General features: G+C 41.1%; 1 protein-coding gene across 3 annotated transcripts; it reads left to right on the top strand.

The window, feature by feature from the left end:
* The first annotated feature begins 324 nt into the window (after positions 1-324).
* Positions 325-10,132, top strand: LOC108896897 (echinoderm microtubule-associated protein-like 1). Of its 3 annotated transcripts, none has more exons than XM_018696190.1 (7): positions 325-1,104; positions 5,139-5,327; positions 6,019-6,148; positions 7,988-8,089; positions 8,637-8,665; positions 8,877-8,903; positions 9,208-10,132. In XM_018696190.1, exons 1-7 carry the CDS (start codon positions 945-947, stop codon positions 9,471-9,473), a joined length of 903 nt encoding a protein of 300 aa, XP_018551706.1. In that variant the 5' UTR covers positions 325-944; the 3' UTR covers positions 9,474-10,132. The 3 variants fall into 3 exon arrangements, with proteins under 3 accessions (XP_018551706.1, XP_018551704.1, XP_018551701.1); XM_018696188.2 differs by lacking the exon at positions 325-1,104 and adding an exon at positions 3,912-4,251; XM_018696185.2 differs by lacking the exon at positions 325-1,104 and adding an exon at positions 3,916-4,251 and having other exon boundaries at positions 8,634-8,665.
* The last annotated feature ends 1,527 nt before the right edge of the window (positions 10,133-11,659 follow it).

Below are 11,659 nucleotides of genomic sequence, written 5' to 3'. Positions count from 1 at the left end.
ACACCAGGGCTGGCCACACCGGATGGTAGCCTGATGTAAGCTCTTTTGGGGAGTGTAATTGTGTACTTGTCTGTAAGTTTGCGTGCAACAGCAAATTGCATGGTCCCACCCTGCTGTGTTTTTTTTTTTTTGTCAGGAGTGTGTGTGTGTGTGTGTGTGTGTGTGTGTGTTTTCTTAGCACACAGGTCAGTAATTGTTACTCATCCCTTTCCCTCTTGAAGCAGTAGCTGTGCGTTTACAGACAGGAGTTATGCAACTTATCTTTCAGGAAGTTATTTTGAGACCTTTAATGTGAAAGTGTTTGCTGTTTATTAGGCCTCCCTGGCCCCTGTCTAGATGTTGTACAAGCATGGATGGATTACCAAACAGGCCTACTGGACGCAGGCCCAGAGGCCCGAGAGGTCCTGACCCCTTGAGCCCAGAGACCAGAGCATCTGGTTAAAAATCACCAAAAAGGGACACAAAAGGACAAAAGGGGACACAAAACTGTTAAAAAGAGACAAACCGACAACAAATAATTGCACTGTTTGCAACTGTTTTTGTCTCTTACAGGTTGGGGGTCCTGTATTGGAGGGACAGGGGGGCGCTTGAACGTTTTTGCACCCAGGGGCCCACTTTCTCATAATGCATCCATGTACAAGACACACACACAAACACACACCACAGACTCCTACTCTCTTATAGTCTTGTCCTATCTTGAGCTTCAGATGGCTTACCAGGTCCTTAATCTGTCCTTTGAGTGACATCACCCTCTCCCTGCACCCTTCACACACACACACACACACATCACACACATTCCTTACAGGACAGCGAGTGAGAGGGAGGGAGGGAAAACAAGAGGTGGTGTCCACTGGTGGTTTAGGGAAGGTGAATTAGCCCAGCAGTGAAGCGCACAAGACTTAGTAGGAGCACAGAGGATCGCTCAGACACACTCTGTCAGGGCCATGGCAGCAGGCACAGCAGAGGGGGACACACACATGGAGGATCTGGTGGACCAGGGTCTGGGGATGGAGGAGACTGTCCACAGCCTGCTGAGGAGGCCCTCGCTGAAGGAGAGCTACCACAGTGATTCACTGCTGGCACCAGACACTGACTTCATGACAGGTAGAAAGACAAGTGACATTAAATGTAAAGGGACAGTTCACGCAAATTCCAAAGAAAGCTGTTTTCTCACTTACCTCTTGTGGTATGCAGCCAGGATGATAGTTTGGTTTTTATTTGCTCACTGCAATTTCTGCCTGACTCACAATACAATGGAGATTAATACAGTTTGATTTATTGTTTGGTGCCTAAAGCATTGAGAATTACTTTCATTCTCAGGGTGTTTATCGCAAAACAAATAAAAAACCACGGGCAAGTGACAACACTGAACTGAACCCTGTGTTCTGTATAAATGAAATGCATCTGTACTTGTAACCAACAAAAAGACGCTGTGCTATTACACTTCTTGTCATTTAACTCAAAGTGGGCGTTCATAGAGTACATGTATGGTTTGGACAGGTTTGCAGGTTTGAACAGATTTGTTCATGTTGTTTCTGTTTTGTAACCAGAAAAAGTGAACTTGAAAAAAAAAAACATAGCTGTATGCAAAAAATAAAAAATAAACACAGGCATTCTGCAAGTATCACTCATTGACTGAAATAATCTAATCGAGGTTGACCTCTTTGACTCTGAGACTCAAGTGGCACAACAGGTGTGGCTCACAGGACTTGATATGACAGTTTTAAATTGACAAAAATGTCCTCTGGGAAGGATTAACAGAAAATGTCTCTCACTCCATACAACCTTGGAATGTCTTTTTTAGTGATAATTATGTTTTAATTGGGATCATGAACACCCTTCAAAACCTGTTGTGTAATACAATGAGTGAAGAGCTATTTGTCTTCATTGCTGAATTGCCAATACTCATGCACTTCTGGTTTTGAACAAGCCAGTTAGATTAAGCACTAGTCCTGCATACCTGTCCAATGCATCACATGCCATTCAGTCAGATTGTGGGTGTTATGGAATGTGCCTCTGCTGAGGAGATTTAGGGAAATGCCCTCCCGTCCCCTCAAGGATATTAGTATCAGTGGACTAATAAGTGAAGGATTGCTTGTGCACACGTGGCCTGTGTGTGTCAGCATGCAGAGTGCTGATGTGAGCAGACAGATGCTGTTTCTTCATTCAAGAAACACCATCTGCAAGCAGAGATTAAAACACTCCACTGCTTCTCTGCGTTGCAGTTATGCCTTGATGTATTTGCATTTTGCTAAGACGTATAATAGACATATGAATTTTGAGACCGTTAGCGCTGTGAACATGTGTGAATGTGTGTGCGTGAATTACAGAGATAGACTTAATGTAAGTGTTTGTATGTGTATTTACATTTGCATGAAAGGCGCTCAGGGAGCCTGCCTTTTCTTTGTATAGCTGAGTTAGTGCAGAGATTGAGCTTTGGGCTGCTAATTCCCTTTTACAGCACTGGGATTATGTGCTATTCTAATCTCAATCCCATATGGGGTGTATGGAGGTGGCACGAGGATGATGTCACAGCCAAGAGGAGACACAGAAAATCACAGGCCTACACTGTCACAACTCTCCATGAGAGACAGATTACAGATGGCTGCATGCTTGAATGATTATACTGAAAGTCTTTGCCCACAGCAAATCATTGCTGTCAAGAGCGAAAAAAAGATTTACAGCAAGAGGGGCGGGAGAAAATCATTTTTGTCACTGGAGAGCATTTTACGCTGTTTACTTTTAGCTAACTATTGATGATATTTAATCACTTTGGCTAACTATTTTGACTGTATATCCATTACTTTAAGATAACTATTTTTCAACCCTTTACTAATTTTTCTTTTAGCTATTATGTCAACTTTTTTAAAATCACTTTTAGATATTTCAGTTATTTAGTCAGTACTTTAAGATAACTATTTAAACAATTTTTACTTTAACCATTACTTTAAGTTACCTTTTGAACTGTTTACCCTTTACCATTTCTTTAGTTAGTATTTCAACTTTTTTATCACTAGCTAACCAGCTTTTTCAGCTGTTTTTGCTTTAGCAATTTTGACTGTTTATCCATTACTTTTAGCTAACTATTTGAAACATTTATTAATTACTTGTAGCTTACAGCTGTTTACCTTAGTTTTGACTATTTCCACTGTTTACTCTTTACTCTTATTTCTTTATTTCAATTGTGCATTTCCTTTAGCTAAACTTTTCTGCAGTTGTTTTTTTGGGGGGTATTCAGGTGTTATAGATAACTAATTATATGGATATCTTTTGCAAGCAAATTGAATTTTCTATTCAATTAGTGGAACTACCACACACAAGTACAAGTACCTCTGGTTGGGAAACAGCATTTTTGTGTAATGCCTCATCTCTTTACTGCACAACATGTAGAACTGATTCCTCTGTAGGTGTGTTTTTTTAAACCTTAGTGTTCAATCTCCTCCTCCCTGTCACCAGGAGCGACCTGCATTGTAACCTCTGTAACTCTGTGGATGAACAAGACGTTTACTGCAGCACATCACAAGAACAGGCCACATTTCAGGTTTATTGCTACTGTTTCCTCTCTGTGTCTCCATCTCTCACAGTGACATGGGGCTTATGTGTGGGGGCGGGGTCAAAGAGGCTCAGTCTGAGGGATTATCATTGTAGTCTGCACACCCACACACACACTCACGCACACATACACACGCACGCACATACACACATGTTAAGTGCACGCAAACACACGTGCACAGACAATTTAGGCTGAATTGGACGACTGCTGAGTTTTTAAGCATTATCAGCCCCACCCCCACCTTTATACATGCACACACCCTGAGCAAAAGGGCTTTAAGCTCTGTCATACACATCACTGCGTCCCAGAGTGTATCAGGCGACCACCGAGGAAATGTGAGAGGATCAAAACATCAGTAACCTCATCTCCTGCTGCAGATGACTGGATGCTGTAAACAGAGACGGACAACACACCAGAGAGGCCGATCTGTTAGCGTGTGTATCTGTGCATGTATGTGAGTGTGTGTGTGACATAAGCGCAGCAAAGGAGATGAGATCTTAGTGGACACCAGCCAGTGGATCAAAATCAGATGGAGGGAGAGCCAGCCTATCTGACTGGAGCCAAAGGAGGAAAGAGGAGCGAGAGGGTGTGCTCACGAGAGGAGAGGAAGAGGAGGAAGACGTCTGGGGCGGTGTTGGAGGGCCTGGCCGGTCAGCAGAGGCACCCTGACTGCTCATCAGCGTCCAGTGCCTCCCACGGTATCCACCTCTGAACTTTGTTACTGTTGCTGGTGATGGCCCAGGTGTACTCGTTGATTGAAAGAGAAATTATAGTGTGTTTATAACAGCTGAGAGTGTTTTGCATGTTTGCTCAGCTACCTTTGTTTACATGCTGCTGTGTGATGACAGTGTGGATGATCTGCTGTGTCCAGCTGTGCTGTGACCTCATTAGCCTGATTTCAACTGTACAGACACGAACAGGAGATGTTAAAGCGCTTATTCCTTTCTCTGATTATATATCCTGTTGCCAAAAGAGATGAGCCTTACACAAGCTTTTATGGTAGAATTTCACCCAGTAAATAATGCCTTGGCTGAGGGTTATTTATTTATTCATTTATTTTGCTCATGTTTGGCGTAGATTCAGAAGCAACTGCAATTTTAGTGAGCAGATAGCTTAATAGCACTCTCTTTACTCTGTGACTGGAGGATTGCTTTCTTTCATGCTTAAGATCTTCTCTTAACAAACTCTTGTGTGGTTTCAGTATGAGTCAGCTGCATATTCATTTCTTTCTTGGCATCTTTCCCTCCCTCTGCGTGTGTGTGTGTTTGCGTGGTTATGTATCTAACTGTCACCCTCTGAAGCATCAGTTGGTTAACAAGGTCTTCCTGACTGTTGCTCTGTGATTTTTGTGAGTGCTCTTTGTTTTGCTCTATTAAATCTGCAAATTGAAATATATCTAGAGTATTTCATCAGTTATGTAATGTCATTGAAAAGCGTAACAAATGAATAACATAATCTTTGTCCTGGCTTAAACATGTCACACAATCTATCTATCTATCGATCTATCTATCTATCTATCTATCTATCTATCTATCTATCTATCTATCTATCTATCTAAACATCCTGTTTTCTGTTACGCCCTCAGATGACCGCAGTTCAGCAGCCAGTGGGCTGGATGTGGCCGACCGGCTGACCTATCTGGAGCAGAGGATGCAGATGCAGGAAGATGAAATCCAGCTGTTGAAGATGGCCCTGGCCGACGTCCTCAAGAGGCTCAACATCTCTGAGGAGCACCAGGCTGCCGCTGCTGGCAGGAGAGCATCAGGCACTAAAGGTAAACAAAGATCTGTGATTGGATTATTGTCATTATCCTCAAAGTGTCGGTTTGTGGATGTACAGCAGCTTTTATCTTGGAGACCTGTTCTGTATATTGGAGGTGACATTGATTTCTTTTATGGATCATTGATGCTGTCCTCCTGTTCTCAGCAGCTTTACTACAGAATAAGTTAAGCCAGTGTTGTTCTTTGCTTTGCAAGTACAACTACAACCTCACTGAGAGAGATATTGGTTAATCACAGAGTTGTCAGTGTATCATAGCAACAGGCATGATGCATTTACAGTACATAAATACAGGAACAAGAGAAGATTTACAATTAAATGGATGTTATTACATTATTTTTTCACTTTGTTATAATTCTTTTATTTCTAAACCTGAAGGATCCCTGCTAAGATGTTTATTTTTTAGAGCTACAACAAACAGTTGTTATTTTCTTCTTTCTTTTCTTAATTTTTTGGTCTTCAATATATCAGAAAAAAAATGAAAAATGGCCATTACAATTCACTCAAAGGCCCCTCAAACCAATTTTCTCAACCAGCTTCTCAGTAGTAGTGAATCCAACAGAAATACAAGAAAAAAGGGAAAAGAAAATAGATTTGAACAAACCATATAATTACATCCCTTTACACACCATACACAAACACACATACATCATATTCAACCCCCATGCATTTGTGTGTTCCCACAGCCAGGCCAGTATCTCTGGCTCTGCCCTCCAGACCGCCCATGGTGACCTCGAGCTCTACCTCCCTGAAGAAGAGTTCCACGCTGCCCTCTAGCTCCACAGCCAGGAACTACAGCCCAACGCCGCCCCGCAGGTAAAACATTGCTGCTCAGTCTGCCTCGAGACAGATTCACACACAGAAGTTAATCTCATGTTTAGAAATATTTAAGTGGATCATGTTCTATGCTTTTCTGATAGAGTTTCATTTTTTTAAAGCGTGTCATTACTGATACTGAGAGAAAGCTGTCAAATGATACATTATCTTTATCAGTATTCGGTTAAAATGGGTGATTAATTTCACAATGGAAAAAAAAAAAATCACAGTGGCATTCCTCTCATCTCTGACACACTCGAGGTAGGAGGAGGAAGCTGCTACACACAGTATTAATGTAAAACCGTTTTAATGAAGCAGCTCACAATGAAACTTCGGCCTCAGATCTTTAGCGTCAGTTCTCATCATCTCATGTACCAAAGCAATCAGCAGACACCCTCCATTACCCAAGAAACACTGCACATGGATGCTCGATAATTATCCCAACACTCGCCTTTATTTCAGAGCAATAAAGCAGGCAAACCATTTTCTGCACATCTCTTCCTCTCAATTACCTTTCAAATGATACTGCCATTAGAAAGCATTAGTCAGAGAGCCTGATAGGTTCTCTCTGTGGTACCTTAATGTGCCGCTGCTATATCTGGGGTATGCTGATATTACTGCACAGAGAGAGGTAAATTTCCGTTCACTTAAGAATGTCAGTGTTAGGATGAAGTGAGAAGCATCATCATCATCATCATCATCACTGGCGTCATTAGCAGCACTGGTTCATTTCCCTCCACTTTTATTTCATCTATCCACTAATTAATCACATCTTACCTGCTGTTCTCCCTCATATTGATTCCCACTTCTTTTGCTTTTAATCTTTGTTACTCAGTGCCCCTAGTTGCTACCCACTCATCTGTCTTTTCCTCTTTGTGTCAACTTTAAGTGGCCACATCTGTTTTCTTTCATTATCTTTTGCCTGTATATTAACAGCCCCACTGACCACCTCAGTTGTGAGTTCTTTATTTTAAATTCTAACCAGAGGTTTCCAGAAATAAATCAGTCTGAATGTCTGTAAGGGCCTCTCAGGTTTTACAGTATTGTTCCACTCAATATGTGTGACACAGATTTGTGTGTCAAAGCCTTGATGACAGCATATGCACTGTCTGGATCTTCAAAGATCCCCTCAGACATGTCTTCAGGCATATAAAAATAATCTGCTTTGAGTACTGATTTGTATCAGATATGGGCTTTCCATTAAAAAATTCAAAGACATTGCTACATTTTTAAAAATTACATCTACTCCTTTTTTGGAAAATTCAGAATCCTATGAATATGTAAATACTGTTCATTTCAAAAGTTTAACTGCTGGACATGAGAGCTCTCCTTCTTCTCTGAGAAGCATTTTCTCAGTTTATGTTAACTGGAGGTTTCAAGTTTCCTCATGTCACCTGTTGCAAAGTCAAGTCGTGATTGGCATCCAGATTAGTCATGATGTCGTATAATCCTGCCCAAAGATAGAAGGTAAATGTGAAAGCACTGTGAAGCTCCAAAAAATACGAAGTGAAATACAATTAAGCAAAAGACTGTTTTGAATTTTTAAGCAACTGAATGCGTCAGAGTAAGTGTTGAAATTTAAAAACTACTGAATATATAACATTGAAATATTCATGTGATTTTAATTAATCTCTTTGAAATTTTCACAGAAAAACACTTTTTAAACACTTGTATTTTCTCCATAAGTTTTCTCCATTTGTCATTTCCTGTACACTGAGAGGGTGTCAGGAATCCTCCTCTGTTGCAGCCTCAGTTTGTGGTTTACACTGCAAAGCTTAAAATAAAAAGCAAAAAAAGAGACTAATGATCTTACGGCACTTGTTTTTTTTTTCCCTCCAGTGGTGTGAAGAGCCCCCTTGGTAGCGTGAAGGACAGTCCGTGTAAGACTCCCAAAACACGGCCCACCTCTGCAGCCTCAACATGTAAAAAACTTCAGGACGAGTAAGAAGCTGTTTTTGTATTTCTAAACCTCCAGACTAAATCTGAGACTCAACCTGTCCTGTGCTGTTATCTTGTTGCCTGTCATCGTATCACCAAATATAATGCTAAAACTGCTGTTTCAGAATATCACAACACAGTCTCACCACATCACGTGTCTTTAAATTCTTCCCTGTTCTCTTTCTGTTACTGTAAATGTCTGGGGTTTTTTTTTTCCATGTACACTTCCTGCAAAGCCAGGGTGTACATACTGTACATTTTCCGTTGATTTTTGGGCTACTCAGTTATTCCTGACCAATCAAATTGCTAACAAATCTCTCAACTCAAATCATGGTTATTTCCAACCCCGACATCTTCCTGCATGTGAAACACACCTCAAACCACAGAGGAACATTCTACATTTTCAAGACCTTTAACTGTTTAGTCAACCTGAAACTGACACATTACAATATGATGCATGTACTTTGCTGAACTCTTTTTCACATTTACTGACACTCTCTTTCTGTGTCACTGTATATCTGTTTCTCTCTCTTTCGTATTATAACAGCAGCAAGTCCAAGGAGGCTGCAGTAAGTGTAGGTAAGAGAACACTTTCTCTGGTTTCCTGTTGTTGTTTTTCTCCCCTTCTGTAACTGGCAGCATTCAGCCTCATAACAGGAATGTGAAACAGCTACTGACTAAGCCTCTATAAAAGATAAGTGGAGAGATAAGTGATTGAGCAATGGCGGTGGTATTGTTAGCTATGTTTAAGTGAATCTCACCTCTCTGTTTTTGTGTTGTTTTGCTGCAGGGACAAGACGCGTGACACACTGCAAAGGTAGGCTTCGCCCCTGACAATACAGGAAGTACTTTGATGAATTATTATTATTTTTTTTACATTTAGGATATCATATAAAGCTATGAACTTTGTTTTTGAGTTGTTATTTTATGCTCATCCGTCATTTCTTCACATCTCACCATGACTCATGTGCCTCCCTTGCACCCCCCCTCCCTTTTTTTTTTTTTTTACTCCCTCTCTTAAAATATCCACCTCCCACCCCCAACCCCAACCCCCACGCCACCCGACCTCCCGCTCTGTCTGTCCATTTCCCCTCCTCACCTCATTTCACCACTTCACTTAGTGACTATGCAGATCTATCTGAGCCCCCACGCAAGAAAGACTGGGTCTTCTGAGACCGCCAAATCTGCGTCTGCCGTGCCCACCAGCAGCGCCGCGCCCAACAACCCTCAGGCCAAGGGGGGCAGCAAGCCGCAGACGAGGAAAACGACCCCATCCTTCACCTTGAACCTGCAGAAAACCACAACCAGCCAGAACACGCAGCAGGACACATCCAGCCACAAGAGCCCCATCAAGTCGCCCAGCCAGTATTTTCAGATTTGTTACTGAGGCAAAGGAATAAAGAGAGATTTTCCACGATTTTGTCCCTGCTGTGAGTTTACTGACTCACACAAGCTAATTATTAAAAGCCTCAAATAAAGACTTTTTCTTCCACTGTGGAGAAAGAAGAAACTGATTTTAAAATGGGGGTGAGTGCACGTCTTAAATTGCAGGGATGACATGATTTTCCTCTGTAGGTCATTCTGACTTTGTTGTGTTTGGGTACGGCACAACACGAGCACTTAGAGCATTTCAAAACATTTCCATCAGCAACTCTGAGTAATTAAATTTGTCAGGATAGCGTTTTATGGCTTGATTTGTTTTAAGGTTAGTATGAAAGCTTTAATGTGTTTTTAGCCTCCTTGGAGTGTTGTCATAGATCCATTTCTCACATGTTAGTACCTGCTTATTGTTTCAGTGAATGCCTGTGTTTACCTTTAATGTGCTCCTCTTCTGACAGCATGGATGTTTGTCTGTGGCTGTCTTTGAGCACTGACCGTGTGACGCGAGAGGGAAACTGTGTTTTTGAGTCTGTCTCCATGTCTGTTTGCTGTGATGTCTCCAGTTCTGTAGTTGATGTTCTGCTTTAGTAAATACACAGGATGTACCAGAATCAGCCAAAAGGCTCATTCTAGATCAGGAAAAACAATAAACAACTGTGTTCTGATCACCGGTGCGATGGCTTTTCTTTATACTGTGTGAGGAGTTGGGGTTGTAAGTTGCCAGTAGCTGTTAAACTAAAGAAGTGACTGACTAAATGGGTTGCGCTTTGTGCTGCATTTTCCTGGCACAGTTACGTCCAATCAGCCCCTTGAGAGCTAGAAAAGTGCGGTCACCTTAATCTGACGGTGAAGCAACTTCTCTGGTGATGGGAGCGATGTTTAATAAAGTGACTGCAGGGCAAAAAACTGATGAGCAGGAAATTGCTGAAAATCATTTCATGTGCCATAACCTTTTCAGTTGGATAAACAGACAAATGTGGGGAAACCTGGGAAATACTAGAGCTGGGACCAGTGCATTTTCCACTGCCACTGCCTGTGAGTAAAGCTCCATAAGATGAACCTTCAAGGATCTGAATAAAGCTCAGGTAAAGGTTAAGGTGTTTCAAAAGTCTTATAGTTACTCAGCACATCAGTCCCATTACTGTACCAGGTTCTTGTGTTGTTCCATTGACACACGTTTTCAGATTAGATTGAGTTGATGCATCACAGCGGGTGAAAAACCATGAATCCAGACCATGTACAAACCGTTTTAGCTTTGTTTGGAAATACTATAACACTCATGTCTGTCACTGTGACCGTTCATAAACTTGCGTGAAGAATGCTGAAGTGAGTAAGCTCCATGTATGCTCGGCCTCAGCACCCTCCTGTGGAAATAAAGGACATAGACCCAAACAAGGACACAGTAACAGTGATGGGTAACATCATGTAGGTGTTAAAGACACATCAGTGGGTCCAAATCTATTAAACATAAAAAAATAAAAGTTTCCTTTAAACAAGGGTTTAATGTTTTCAGGATTACCAAGCCAATGTGTGGCCAGTATGACCTCATTCACCATGGATAATAATAGGAATTCTTGTGTCCTTTGGAAATTAGGAGGACCTCTGCTGGGGAAAAAGGAGAACTGTTACAGGTTTGAGTTTAATGTTTAAGATACAGCACAAGCACATTATCCCTCCCATTGCCCTTCGTATTGCCCTTTGTATTTTTTTCTTCTTACTATTATTCAAAAACAAAAGATAACCGCTTCAGAATCACGAATGTCATGCACAACAACAAATCCTACTACACACACACACACACACACACAAAGGCACATTATCGGCCACTAGATCACTTTGACCCAGAGGACAACGCAAAGGTTATTATAACAGTGTGTCATGGGATGTGTATACACAGTAAAAATAATTCACATGGTTTAACTTAAAAACGTAAGTTAAATTTCAGCCTTAAAATGTGATTACATTCAGCTTGAGGATAAACATAGTTTCACCTCAAAACATTAAGTTACAAGTTGTTTAAATAACAATTATTTTTGGTGTTGAAAGTTGATTCTGAGCTATAATAGCTAACTATGTTACATTATTCATTCATGAAGACTTGCTTTATCTTGTCAAACAATTCCAGACAATTTAAACACACAATTATAAGTTAAGATAACTTCACCTATATTCAACTGAACATAGGTATGTTTT

Source organism: Lates calcarifer, linkage group LG7_1 (assembly GCF_001640805.2).
Source record: "Lates calcarifer isolate ASB-BC8 linkage group LG7_1, TLL_Latcal_v3, whole genome shotgun sequence".
NCBI lineage: Eukaryota > Metazoa > Chordata > Actinopteri > Centropomidae > Lates > Lates calcarifer.
This window is presented reverse-complemented; position numbering and strand designations above follow the sequence as displayed.

Excerpts from the sequence above, each read along its gene's own strand:
- LOC108896897 (XM_018696185.2), top strand. The coding sequence starts at position 4,083 with ATGGAGGGAGAGCCAGCCTATCTGACTGGAGCCAAAGGAGGAAAGAGG. Across the intron at positions 6,149-7,987 it reads AGCCCAACGCCGCCCCGCAG|TGGTGTGAAGAGCCCCCTTG; the intron begins GTAAAACATTGC and ends TTTTCCCTCCAG. Across the intron at positions 8,904-9,207 it reads ACGCGTGACACACTGCAAAG|TGACTATGCAGATCTATCTG; the intron begins GTAGGCTTCGCC and ends CACTTCACTTAG.